This window comes from Anabas testudineus, chromosome 12, assembly GCF_900324465.2.
Source record: "Anabas testudineus chromosome 12, fAnaTes1.2, whole genome shotgun sequence".
NCBI classification, from domain to species: Eukaryota; Metazoa; Chordata; class Actinopteri; order Anabantiformes; family Anabantidae; genus Anabas; species Anabas testudineus.
The window spans coordinates 17290708-17304633 of NC_046621.1; the positions used below are offsets into that span (position 1 = coordinate 17290708).

At 39.4% G+C, this 13926-nt stretch overlaps 2 protein-coding genes across 6 annotated transcripts in view; both read left to right on the top strand.

Annotated features, from left to right (window-relative positions):
• Positions 1 to 210: 210 nt before the first annotated feature.
• On the top strand, positions 211 to 2682 carry slirp (SRA stem-loop interacting RNA binding protein). The gene is made up of 4 exons (XM_026353985.1): positions 211 to 309; positions 793 to 851; positions 1864 to 1971; positions 2247 to 2682. Exons 1-4 carry the CDS (start codon positions 243 to 245, stop codon positions 2313 to 2315), a joined length of 303 nt encoding a protein of 100 aa, XP_026209770.1. The 5' UTR covers positions 211 to 242; the 3' UTR covers positions 2316 to 2682.
• A 532-nt stretch (positions 2683 to 3214) lies between these two features.
• adck1 (aarF domain containing kinase 1) overlaps positions 3215 to 13926 on the top strand; it is a 57087-nt gene continuing 46375 nt past the window's right edge. Inside the window, exons 1-3 of one of the 5 annotated variants that reach the window (XM_026354877.1) lie at positions 3215 to 3236; positions 4510 to 4649; positions 4757 to 4840. In XM_026354877.1, the coding sequence (XP_026210662.1) occupies positions 4518 to 4649; positions 4757 to 4840 (216 nt within the window). In that variant the 5' untranslated portion in view covers positions 3215 to 3236; positions 4510 to 4517. The other 4 variants (XM_026354876.1, XM_026354873.1, XM_026354872.1 and 1 more) reach the window with 4 other exon arrangements.

The window sequence follows — 13926 nt, forward strand, 5'->3', positions numbered from 1 at the left end:
GTTTTAAGCTGTTTTTATAACATCTGGTAATCTGGTAAGTTGTGCTAAATATGAACAGTGAACCTTAAAAGCTACTGATTCTTCTTTTTTCCATCTCTTGAACTTTTATTTTTTTATTTTACTCCTGATGTTCGGATCCGTTTTGGTCTTCTGTATTTCCGGATACCGGCTGTAGTAAAACACCAAAGAAGAAGAAGAAGTGGTCTACGTCATAGGTCAGAGTGTCATACCAAGGACGAAACATGGCGGCGCCGTCTAAGAAAGTTTTCGAGCTCTTCGTGTCTAAAGTACCATGGACTGTAGCCAGCAGTAAGTCAAATTATCATTGAAATTTAGAGTTAATGTTATATGCGTCTGTAGCATGTTACTTCCGTTTGCACGTCTTTTTATAACGTTATTGTGAGAAGCATTGTCCATTGTTCACGTCGTCTAACGTGAGCATCAGCATGTGGAGAGTAACGTTAGCGTGTGAACGCATGAATGAATGAAGGAATGAATGAATGAATGAATAAATAAATGTCATTTAACACTCCCAGCAGAGCTTTCCTGGGTTACAAAATGCTGCTGATATGCAGATTATCGTTAGTCTAACATGTATTCAGCTACCAACTCTTCGTATGTTCACTGAGAGCTAAACACGTACTGACTGTAACAAGTCATCATCGGTTTTCTTTGCATATTTAAATATGATGTAAAAACTGTGGTTGTAATATTGGTTTAACCCTCTAACAATACATTAGTAGCACCGAATAACCCTAAAAACATGAGCATTAAATGTTTTTTTTCCCCCAGGGGAGATAAAGGAGTACTTTGGACAGTTTGGTTCTGTGAAGAGGTGTCTTCTACCATTTGTAAGTTACAATTCAATTAAAGTCAGAACACTTGATTTGTCTTTAAGAAGTTACAGTATTAGAATGACCACTGTTTATAATATTTACTGGTTCCGTCCATTCTACATGTATTGTTTTGTAAGTTTTGTTGAAGTCACAGTAACATTCTTACTATGCTACCACATCTGTTGTCCATTCTTCACATCAGTGATGCTGTCAGCTCCATACCAGCAGTGAAACAATCAAGATGTGTTTAAAGTGTAGACTGTCAGCTGTAATTGATGTCTTTTACAAGTGAGCTGATTAAAGCTCTAGATTTGGAATCTTGTTGCTGTTAACGGTCAGTGTGAACTCTAGAAAGTTGTCGCTGCCAGTGTAACAGACCCTTGTTACACGGTTCAGTTTACAGAATATGCACTGGGTTTCTGAAACCCACTGGTGAACATCAAAAGACCTGGTAGCGCAATGTCAAACAACTGTGGTGACTGACAGAAGAATTGTTTCTCTGGTGAAGGAAAAAATCTTCACAACTGTTGGCCAAGTGATCAACACACTCCAGTAGGGAGAAAGTGAAGGTGCTGCTTATGTAAAGCACCACCTTATCTGGAAAGCAGATTAAGCATGGACTTCACTTGCTTAAGAAAATTACCCTTAAAACAAGCAGTAACTGGCATTTTCAATCTTTTATCAAGATACATTTTGGCTGTAATCTTTACACAGTTCATCCAATATTTTCACTGAATGCTGAAATGAAAGCTAACAGTCTAAACAGAAAACATAATGCTAACATTTTATTTCATACTGTTTTTGTAGTTATATTTTGTTTTCAATAAGAATGATGATGAATTTAAACTACATCTTTAAAAGCTTTTTCTAGTAGTGACTACCAAGCGGGCAAAGTACTTAACTAACTTAAACTTGGCTTATTCAGCTTTCCATTATGTCTGGGTTAATTCTGGCAAAATCTTGCAACATCTTGCCAGCGTTTTCGTGGGTTTTTGTTTTTCTGACTCTGTGCTACGTGCTCTTCCAGGATAAAGAAACAGGCTTTCACAAAGGCTTCTGCTGGATCGGATATTCAACAGAGGAGGGACTTAACAATGCACTTCAGAAAGATTCACACGTTCTGGAGGGATTCAAGGTAAGAGTAAACTTCTTCAACCTCAATCCTCAAACCTTTCACATCCATGCTGTGACAGTTGACCAGTGAGTGAAAAACAGAGCTTTGTCTCTTATTTGTATAGTTTGGCCTTTTGTTAAAGGTTATGCAACTGCTCCAACCTATTTTGTATGTTTTTGTAGGTTTCAGTATGACATAAAAAAGAGCCTAAAAAGGATAGAAAGTAATAGGATTTAAAACAATTTCTACTCTGTGTGAATCGTGTCTTAATTGATTGCCATGTTGTTTGCTTCCAGCTCCAGGTTCAGAGGAACAGACGTCGATTCACAGGACACAACTCAAATATAAACAGTGAACATGAGTGATGCTCTCTGGCACTGCTCCATCAATGAGCATTCCACATGTGCTGTTGTTGCTGTCACATCTTGATTAATCAAGTATGTGTTTTCCCCCTCTCACCTGCTTCGTTTTTGATGTGTTTGCAGTTGTTTGGGACCTGAAAAGTCTCTGTATGGCCTGGGTGTGTTCCTCCTCCTGTTGCACACAGTGAATGAATCATTGTTTCAATGTGTTGTTCAGCAATAACATCTTTATTTATTGTCAGCGATGGGCTTATCCTTCCTGTAACCATCCTGTCACACAACAGTACGTAGCAAAATATTGCTAACTTATAATGCTTTTTAAACATCATTTATTCGTTTCCACAGTATGGCAATAAAATGTTTAATTCCACTGTGTGTTGTTTGATAAATGCTTTTACTGTAATGTTTAGCTTTATCTTGTGATTTTGACACTTTTATGGGAGTAAAGGATCTGAGCACTTCACATAGACCCTGACAAACAATGTCGATTTGCAGCATTTTTCTAATGCCACTTGCTAAGAAAAAAAGTGGTTTTTTTTAAATGTCAGCCGAATTCATTATAATTGGTTTGTTTTTTACATTTTCAGTTAATCTATATTAATTTAATTGTTTTTAACACTTTCCGGCTGTCCGGTGTTTGTGCTTTTGGTGAACAGCTGACTAACCAGCATGTCGCGGGTATAAGACGTCATCCCGGGGGCCCGAGGTATCGTTTTAATTTGCCACAATAGAAGAAATAAATCATACCTATATTAACAGAAGCTTCAATACATTTGTAGTGTTATCAAATACACCATCATTTACTGATAACATAAAGGGAATCATCATCTATACCCGCGTGTTGCCAGACTTTCATCTGCTGTAGGACTACGTTACCCATAGTTCCTTGCAGTCGCGTCAAAGAAGAGGTCAAAAACAAAACCGGTAAGCGAGAAAGACACCGCTCGTGGAGACACAGGTAGAGACACAGGTAGAGAAGCTAATGAGTTCATTAGAAGTGTTTTTTATCTGACAGCTGGCTGTTCACTCGTAGCTGGTAATGACAGCGTGTTCTGCGGTGTTTGTGAGTTAGTTTAGTCTGTTTCAGCATGCTTGTTACAAAACGCAGTCGGTCATTGCATAACGGCCGCCACACACTGTTACAGAAGTTAGCATAAGGCTCGTTGTTTTACCAAATCCCGAGCGGTCAAACCACATTTAAATCCGTGTTCTTCCCTGAGAACCACTCTCAGTTTTGCGGAAATACGGATATTTAGGTGACAAGACGACACGCGTTTGATGACTTTGCTGTTTAGGTTATTTCCGAAATGAAAAGAGGCTTCCGGTAATGAGAATCAGTTATCAGATATATTTAAACTTCATACAAACGTGTCTGTCAAAACGAGAAGACGCACAATTGCAATATTTCTCAATGCGATTCGGTGAACATTTGAATGATAATATATATTAGAGAGGTTCAATTTACTAATCATAGTTAAATCTAATTTGGATGATTAGTGATGTCCTAAGGGTGAATTCCGCTTTCAGTGCTGCTCATGTATTACAGAAACCCTAAATGGAAGTGTGGAGTGGGGAGACATTGACATTTAACCTTTCACCAGGTTTGTGGAAATACAACAGTATATTGCTAGAGTAACACTTAATTACAAAGGGTGAGAACTTTGTGCAAAGGTAGCTCTATTGAAACATCATCACGGAAAGATTTGACAAGAGCATGTGATCTTGAACAAAAGACATGGTGAACAGTGTGCACATGATGTGTTGTAACTAGATATTTTCAGTGCAGTATCAATACAATACAATACAATACAATACATAGGATGTACTCCATAATCCAGAAGTCTCTATCTCCTTGTGCACATTCATCGGAGTATGTCTGCAGCAGTGGTGTGGCCAAAAATGCTGTGATGTGTGAGCCTCATAGGGAGTGCAACAAGAAAAAAAATCTAATTGTGTCAAAAGTTAAATCCATCACTGACAACTTAAGTGCAACATATCAAGGCTTGGACAAAGTGTGCCCCCTGCTGGCACTCTCTGAGTTAAGAGTTTCAGCCATGGTTGAGTTCCACTTGTAAGTCATTACAAAATTAATCTCAGGGATCACATTTATCAATCAATGAAACATTTTTTTACTTGATTGATGACACTGTCACTGTCTGTAAGGACTTCACCATCATGTTCCCTCTTTCTCTTACAGTGCCTTCGATGGCTCACCGGCTCCTCAAAATCTCCTCTTTGGCCACAGCAGTGTTTGGCTGCTCTGGGTTTTACCTGTACAACAAACAGCTGGACCTCAATGACTTGAGTGTTGTCCGCTTTGGACGTGCTGCAGCCACTGTAAGTTACTGTGCACCCCGGCCCTTCATAGGGGGATTGTGATTTTGATTGAAATCACACATTGTACGTTTTTCTCCAGTTCTTCACAAATCACTGTTTGCCTGCAGACGGCGTTCATCAGCTACGACTATCTGACTGCTTTCAAGCATGTGGAATACGGCACAGAAGAATACTGGACACTGAAGTCCAAGGTACATCAGCACTTTTGGTGTTTTCCATATAGGTGGAGATACAATATGTGCACTGAATTGACCTTAGAGGAACATCATAAAAGCCCTGTACTGGTGAAAAGTAGCATCAGTGGGATTGCATTAGCAGTAAATTAACACATCTCAAACAACAACCACTAGAATAAGGCTTCAAACAGCAAAACCCCTGTTTTGTTGCATGTAATGCTGTAAACAATAATACTAATATTAATGTTTGCGTGATATCAGTGATATAGCACCACAGTGACATATGCCGCATTTAACTAACCAAGGCCTCAAAACAACAACATAAACCAGTATCAGAGAGTGAGAGTTGCATGTCAGGAAGAGTAAATGAGAGAGAGATTATTACTGAGCAATGCTGCCTAGTTTTTAAATCAAAGTCGGCCTGAAGGCTGACAAAAATGAACCCAAAATCCCTCATAGAAGTCTAAAAAAGTCACTTTCCACCACCGATTTTTTTATTTAGACAGTTTGCACTGTCAGCTGTGTCTCCACTGTCTTTACTTCTCTCCCCCAAGCTGTCACTATGCAGCTACACAAACGCAGCAAAAAAAAAAAAAAAAACAGTACTGCGCACGCTGCAATTACTGATAAAATTTGGTTTAGTAATTCTTTTGTAATATTGCCATAAATGTCATTATTATTGATTCCCTTAAAATATATATATGAATATATATATATATACTGATATTAGTTACTTTCATTAATGATCTGGTTCGTTCCTTGATAGGAAAATAGAGAAACAAATTTAAGTATAATTTCAAAAATTGCACAGGAACGGAGCCACAAGAACTACGTGAGTTTGAAGAGCTGTGATTTGTGTCATCTCATGATATAATTTTGAGGCCATATTGCCCACTGCTAATAAGCCACAACATTAAAACCAACTGAGGTTTCAGCCTTTTGATGAATAGATGTCAGCATGAGCACTCTGATGGGTCTGCAGCTACGCAGCACCACAACTACATCAGCACCACAACCACATCAGCACCACAACCTAATTTCATGGCTTTATAGTTGCCAAATGCTCTACTGTGTTTATTTGCTAGTTTCTACCTGTATACCTGTCGGCTGTCTGCTGCTGAGCAGGTAGAGGAGTGTAGGTTCACTAGAGCTCAGCTGCTGAAAGCAGTAGCTGTTGCTGTAGCCAGGCTGATTAGACCACTCAGTGAACAAAGGGGGTCATAGGAACTGGGGATAAATTACATTATGGATAAATCCAGCACATTAACATGATTCTTAAAAAATGACCAAGCATTTGCAGCATGCATATGTAGGGAAAAGGCAAACCTGTTGAGCAACATACAACATACAGTACAAACATCAAGATTATTCATAGTCAAATCACCAAGACAAGACCATAATTGCAGGCATAATCCCACATGTGGGATAAAGGTAACAACTGTAAATGCCAGCTGATATGCACAGGCTGATTTGTGCTGGTGTTTGTTAAAAGGCCACAGCTCAGTCAGGTTCACTCAAGAGACTGCTGCTGTAAAGGTCAGAGACCACCTGCTCTGACAAAAGGTGCACAGAGAGCTGCGCTGCAGCAGGAGAGCTGCAGTGACCCCTGAAGAGCATGTTTCAGCATGGCTGGCATTGAGTTTGTGACACACAAACACACTCTCCATACAGCCCTCCTGGGCCCTGCCGGACAAGCCTGGCTACACATGCTGATTAGAATTAATGCATGGTGCTGATTTAATACAGAGAGGAGGCTTGCCTCCTAATTATTATGAAGTCATAGAGGTGAGGCGACAGTACAGCACCTTCATGCTTGTTTAGTGTCTTTATGCCACTAAATTTTTCTGCACAGTAACATTTTTATCTAAAAAGAGGGCAGGAGTGGGGTCACTGACAGGTAGGACAAAACACTGACTTAGTGTTTTACAATTACATGTGTACATGAGGCACACACATATGCACAAGTAATAATCACAAGCTGTTTTGCGGGTATACTAGATATATAGATTTCAGTATCAGTAATCAGCATGACAACATCAGAACACATTCATTATTGATTGTTCTGTATTTACCTACAGTTTAATATTACATTGATATAGTAACTTTATATCACTAAAACAGCCATGTCCAGAGTCACCAGTCTTGTAACGTGTAACACTTGATGTGTCAGTGCCTCTAATCATCATTCAGGATAACTGGTATGCATCCCAATATAAACATCCTAGCTATAAGATAGCCTTTAATTAGGTTTATAATATATATAAGTTTGGAATTTATTTTATTTCTGCACAAACATGACATTGTCACATCTTCACACAGTCCTAAAATTAGACGTAGGATTCCCAATTAAACAAATTTGACAAAAAAAAAAAATATATATATATAAATGTATTTATTTTAGAAAATGATCCAATTTTACATATTTTTGTGTCTTCAGTAACTGGTGTTACCTTCTCTTGTAGCAATACCTTATGTTTTCAGCCTTGCATGTTGGTTTATATGGGTTTTAGTCCATTCCCTCTTACACAGCAGCTTCAACTTTAAGTTCCAAGAACCATTTTGGTTTAGAACTTTCACTCGACTCTTCCAAAACATTACTTTTCTCCCGCCTTAACCATTTGTTGACTGAACAACTTGTGTGGTAGGGTTGTTATCTTGTAATTTACTTTCTCTTTAGCTTCAGTTTACAGATGGATAACTTGGTGTTTTTCTGTAGAATTTGCTTGTACATCTTAGAAATTATAGTGCCATCAATGATTGCAAGCCATCCTGGTCTAGAGACAGAAAAGCAGGTCCAGCTCATGAAGATGCCACCACTATAATTCAGCAAATTATACAGATTATAAATATTATTGTTGTCCAGTGAGCTGGTTATTTATTTATACAGGAGATTTTAAGTGTCTAAGAGGATTCTGGAACTACAGTATGCATAATGCCTAAGCTGGAGCTACAGACCTGGAGTATCCAGACATCTTTTACAGAGTTCTGTAGTGAAAATCATCTTGTGTCAAAACAAAAAGGGCATTAGAACCTTAATGTACAATACAGTACAGTACAGTACAGTAAAATGTGTTTAGTAGAGTACTAGATTACATTAGACTGCATTGGTCTGACCTAGGTGGAAGGAGACAGAGCAACAGGCTTTTTGTGTGTTCAATAAAGTCAACCTGTCTGTGTTCTCTGGCCTGGCACATCTGACTGGAACACTTGACTGCACGGTTAATGAGCTCTTGTTTCTGCATCTCATCTTCCTTGTTGCCTGTTAGTGTGTCACCCTGCGTTTTCTCAGCGGAGAAGCCGAGCTGCTTTCAGCCTCTCGCGAAGAGCTTCACTCAAAAGCCACTTAAGCAGCCAGTCTTGCAGGCTCATCAAAGGCTACCCTGAGTGAACCGAGGGGCCATTCACAGCCAATTAGAGTGTATCGCAGAACAAGCATGGGAGCACTCTTTAGTCTGCCAAATGAGCAGAGGAACATGCCCTGCAATGAGAGAACAGATGGACTGCTCTTTGTCCTCTGCAGCAACAGTAGCTAAGTCTGCTGTGATTTCTCTCGACCTCAGGAACACGCTGTGATTCCACACTACATTAAACTCCTGTGTAACGTGTAGCAAACTTAAGTAGTTGTGTGTTTTCCAGTTTGATGTTTTCTATTTTCAAAGCTTTTTATGTTTCTGTACTACTGTCATATGGCAATAACCTGCATATTTAAGTGTAAACAGTGAATTATGTTGGGTTATAATAAACCTAGGTGTCCTCAGTGCATTATCCTTCTTCATAGCTCAAATAGCAGTCATTTGTAGAAAGTGCAGTTGTCTTCTTGTCTGTGCTCCTCGTGTGTGAAATTTTCTTATAATATCTTCAACACTTTGCATAAAACCTTTAGCTGATCACTTTTTGTTTCGTGTTGATTGTAAAGTTACAATGATTCTTCAAATCAACAGTTTGGTTTATATGTAGATTTTTCTTCGTTTGGGGGTTCGTGGATTTTTAAAAACATAAATGACATTCACTGTCCTGGCCAAAATGTCTTCCAACACAGATGTGCTACTGTCTCTGAACGCATGCTAAGCATTCTATATAGACTGTTACTTTCTTAACATAGAGCCTGCACAGAAAGGTCAATGATACTGTAGGTACTCATAAGACTTAAATATGATGTTGAATCGTGTAATACTCTCTGTGTTGTAAACTTGTGCCGTATTACCATCTCCCCAATTCTGGTAGGTCCGACACACCTTAAATCCTACATACTTGTTACACAAGATCAGTTGGTAGGGCAGCCATCTACAAACCCCAGGGTCGGTGGTTAAGCTCTCAGTTCCCCCCGATTTCTGCCCACATGTCAAAGTGTCCCTGAAAACGACACTGAACCCTGAAACCTTGGTGACTTAAGGGGACTGCCTGTCCACAGCAAATATCAGTTGTTATTGTTATTTTGTATTATACTCTTGCTGATGAGTCAGTTTAAATCATCATGTTGTGGGGACAACAAGCTTAACATAACATTGGAAGAGTGAACAGATCCAACAATATTATCAAGCTTACATTGTTAACCACAATTGGCACCCCGATCATTCAGTGATAGGACAAGCTCCACATATATAGAAACATGCAGTAATAGCGCATCTGTGTCAGACAAAACAAGTCATTTGATTATGTTGTTTTGAAGAGAGAAATTGCGATTGAGAGACTTTTCACTATTAGTGGAACTGTTGATGTGTTGAGTGTTTTCTTTACATGCTGATCTCTGAAAATGTTGAGTGCATTCTCATGAGTCGAAAAAAAACAAACAAAAAAAACCCATTTTTTTTTCTTTTAAATAATCCACAATGGCCCTGGCTGAGGCTGTAGGGAAGTTTTGGAGGAGGTAATGGAGGGATGGCTGTTTAAATATAGAAATCTACAAATGCCCCATGCAAAAATGTACATGACGAAATAAATTCCTGGTCTGATCAATTCCCGATCCGGCCACTAAACCAAAATGCCCAACATATATTTACATATTATGCAGCATTCTCCCCATATTTTACAAAACAAGTCAAGCACTGGTGTTGATACTAACCATGTTTGTTAAATGATTCCCTCACTAAGTAGTAGTATAAACTCAGTTTTTGAGGGCTGAGATGGCACATAAAGAAAGACGCTTCGAGTCTTTAATTGTGAGGTTTAGTGAAAGCAGCCTCATGAGGAGATGAGAGTGCACTACAAGTCCCAAGGTTATTTTAGGTGATCGGGTGAAAAGAGGAGCATAAGAGGGAGGAAGAAGGGAAAATGATGAAATGGTGACAGCGGGGACAAACAGATACTGATGTCTAATGATCCCCTTGCATCCTCAGCTGCATGAGAAAAAGGCAGGAGCGTAGAGCCGATTTGGGAGAGCAGCCATTTTGAAGGTGGCTTTTCATAGCTGAGATGAAAGGGAGAACGAAATGCTGATTCACCCTGCACATCTGCACAGTATCACGCAAATTATCTTTCAACACCACCTCAAGGTTAGAGATAAAGAGTTGTCTTTTACCCCTATTACAGTGAATGTGCCTAAGGTTGTCATAGTAATATGAAAGCACCGTGGGGAAGGAAATCAAAGGCTCTGCTGAGGGTGATTAGTGGCTTCTCACCAGAGGAGAAATCGTCCCTGCATCAGCTACTGTGACAATGAGTTCTGTATTTTCATTTTGCATATCACTTATCCACAGAGTGCATGAACAGGTTGTTTATATACAGACATCTGACATATTATTGGAGAAATAAATGAGTGGAGAAACATAATGCAGTGGTTAGAGTTTATATAGATAACATATGCACATTTCTAACTTTAATGTTATGTTTGATGTTCTGTTTATTTTTCGTTATGAAGAAATAACCAGCTAAGGTTAAAATCTTTTTGTGTTTGTAATGATAAGATGATAATTATTAATCATTTCAAGATGATGTTATGGGGTTTCTTTCTGTTTGTTTAATGTTCCTTTAGATTTAGGCTGTCTTATGTTTTTGTTGCTTCACCTTATGCCTTAGTCTTCTCAACTTTGGGAGGGGGGAAACTGTAGTGGTTAGAATGTAAATAGATCACATACTGCACATTAATGGTAAATGGTAAACGTTCTGCACTTATATAGCGCTTTTCTACCTAGCTGGTACTCAAAGCGCTTAACACTGCGTCTCATTCATCCATTCACACACACAAGCACACACACACTCACACAACGTTGGCAGTACTGCTATGCAGCTGATCTGACTCACCGGGGGCAACTTGGGGTTCAGTATCTTGCCCTAGGACACTTTGGCATATGACATGGCCGCTAGGAATCAAACCACCAATCCTATGATTGGGAGACAACTGCTCTACCTATTGAGCCACAGCCAACCCCCCTTACATTACAAGTAACATTACATATTGTGGACTGCATATATTTCGCGCTCGCATAGAAAGTAGTAAGGCACACTTAGATAAACACAGTTATGCAAATATCAACTGTCTGTACTTAGGCCTGTGTATGGAATGTGTTTCTGGAGTGGGAATCAGTGTATTTGTCTGGGACAGCAACATGGACAATTAATGAGAGTGCTTGGGTCACAGTAACCTAGCTGATATACGGATAGAGTTGGGTTGACCATTCAAGATAAACAGCGAGGGGATGAAAACTACCAAAATTTTTAGGAGCCATAATGGAAACCAAATGGTTTTTGGCTGAGATATGATCCAGCAAGCAGCCAGGAATAGGCAAAAAACAGGATGGGGGTCGGGACATAAAAAAGGTCACAAAAGTGGGAGTCAGATGTTAGAGAGAGGGAGAAAGCAAGAGCATTTTGACCCGAACTCGAGACATATACATACTCCTTTGCAGTTGGAAAAAAGGTTACTTCATAACCTGCCGGAATAATTTGTATTATCGTATAATAAATGCTCATTTAAACTGTATTGATTTTTGTCTGTGGTCTAATCTGTACTACTACAATAACAAATGCAGATGAATCTATACAAGTGCGCTCATATGGATGCATCTGGACAAAAAGAAGAACAGCTCTTGAGTAACTGAGAGTGACTGTGCGTTAAAAGTAACATAGAGAAGGGTATTATAGCTGGCTTGTGGTGCATAAACCCCTCATTACAAGCATGAATGAGAGTCCAGTGGTGCAAATACCATAGGCACTGGTCTACAGAGATGTAGAAAAAAGTGAAATGGTCGCAATGGGTGTGGTCTCCTACAGGGTGACAGTAGCACCATTTACTAGGCACAATGGGCTGGTGGATGGTTTAATGAAAATGAAAGGTTGTAAAACATATGGTTGATTTTGGACAATTTTGTTAGACACCGTCTTCCACCACCACCATTAAAACACCAGAGGAATCAACAAGGAGGTGCATTGAAGCTGTTCTGGTGGCATGTGGTGGTCCAACACCTTATTAGGGCATTTTGTGGTAGTTTCTTTAGGTTTGAGTTGTTGCAAGTCTTTTTATTACGAGTGATGGCATAGTAGGCCTGAAAGTGAAGCTCCCAATATACCAAATGATCTTTATTCCAATGAGCTTTGGGTGTTTATCAAAACAATCGGATCCCAGATGCAATTGACTGAAATGAGTTTCCTTTGTCGCTTCCTCCTTTGGTGAATGGACCCAGCATGAGAGGGGGTAAGAAGCTCAGAAATCTTGAATAAACTTGCTACTCCTTGGTGCCGTGCATGACTCCATACATGAATAGATCTGTTTCGAACTGCTCCAGGTTATCTTGGGTTCTCTTCAGATTGTAAAAGTCAAGGCCCAAAGACCAATTTAACTGAAAACCAGAAATATCTGAATAATTAAACCATAATGAAGATCTATAGAAAAAAATCTGCCACCTGTTTTTCAATACATGTGCAGAAATAGCACATTATATGCTGCAAATAAATTATCTAATGTAGGAAATTGTGTGAAAAGCACTGGATTTGGACTGTGTGAAGGAATTACCTTGTAGTAATAGAGGCTATGCATAGCTAGAGTTTACATGCACATGCTCACTGGGGCTATAGCAGATATTCAAATACAGCATACAGTACAGACACTTCAAAAAGTGTGATGATGTCAGCATGGGCTATTAGTGTATTATTTTAATTGATAGAGGCTGCAGGGTTTATTGCTCCCTGAATATGAGTTATTCTCGAGGACCACAAGTAGAGAGGCTTAAGTGAGTTTTTCCTCACAACATTCAATAGAAATTAACATGTGCATCAAATTTTCTGAATGTTTGCTTCATAGAAGTCGTAGAGAGGTTGGAGGACATGCAGAGAAAGTGTTCTGAATTTTGAATGAAGACAGATGACTGTTACCCTTCAACTGTCCAGTATGATCCAGATTAGAAAACAGTTACTGTCAAGGAACTTTAGCGCCCTTTCTTTAAAATGTAGCAAAGTATTAAGTTCATCAAAATGCAAAAACACATGGTAGTAGTACTAAAAGTGTCAGTAACCTGACATGTTGCAATTACTAAACCATTCTGCCGATTCTGTGGGGCAGGCATGCACTTCACTTTTCCACCAGCAGATGTCAGCATTCACCACATCCCTCAGTATAAAGACCAGCACTTGTGTTTTTTCAAAGTAAAAAGGACTGTGCTCAGCTCAGATAAGTGCCCACCGCCACTCCAACTCTTCTGAGGGACACACTATGTAAATACTGGGGTGGGGCTAGATAACTGCTGACCTTGACAAGCTCAAGGCAGCAGCTTATCAGCCAAACAAGTCTGAGGCGGGAAAATCCTTGAGGGATATGGAGAGGAGGGAACGTTTAACATTTGCTTCCCAGCTGCCTGCTGTAGTTAGATCACTGCTGACAAGCTGATCTCCAGCAGCAGCACAAATACTCAATTTCTCCATCACTGCTGTTGTCTCTGTGCCACCCGGGGCAGAGTCAAACGGCAGCTGGCACAGTGCCTCAGAACATGAGATTTGAACGTTGCATGTTTTTCATGCGGTGACTCCGAAACATAAAATGTCATTAAAAAACAGAGCAGCTAGTATTTTTCAGCCTGTAGACATTATTACACAACATTTTTTTTTTCTGCTGCACTGTAATGCTTAAAATTAAATTACAGACTAAATGTCCAGTACAGCACATCTGGAAA

Bases quoted from the DNA above. Each gene is read 5' to 3' on its own strand.
- slirp (XM_026353985.1), top strand. From the start codon at position 243: ATGGCGGCGCCGTCTAAGAAAGTTTTCGAGCTCTTCGTGTCTAAAGTA. The intron at 852-1,863 runs GTAAGTTACAAT...GTGCTCTTCCAG, and splicing joins AGAGGTGTCTTCTACCATTT to GATAAAGAAACAGGCTTTCA. The intron at 1,972-2,246 runs GTAAGAGTAAAC...GTTTGCTTCCAG, and splicing joins ACGTTCTGGAGGGATTCAAG to CTCCAGGTTCAGAGGAACAG.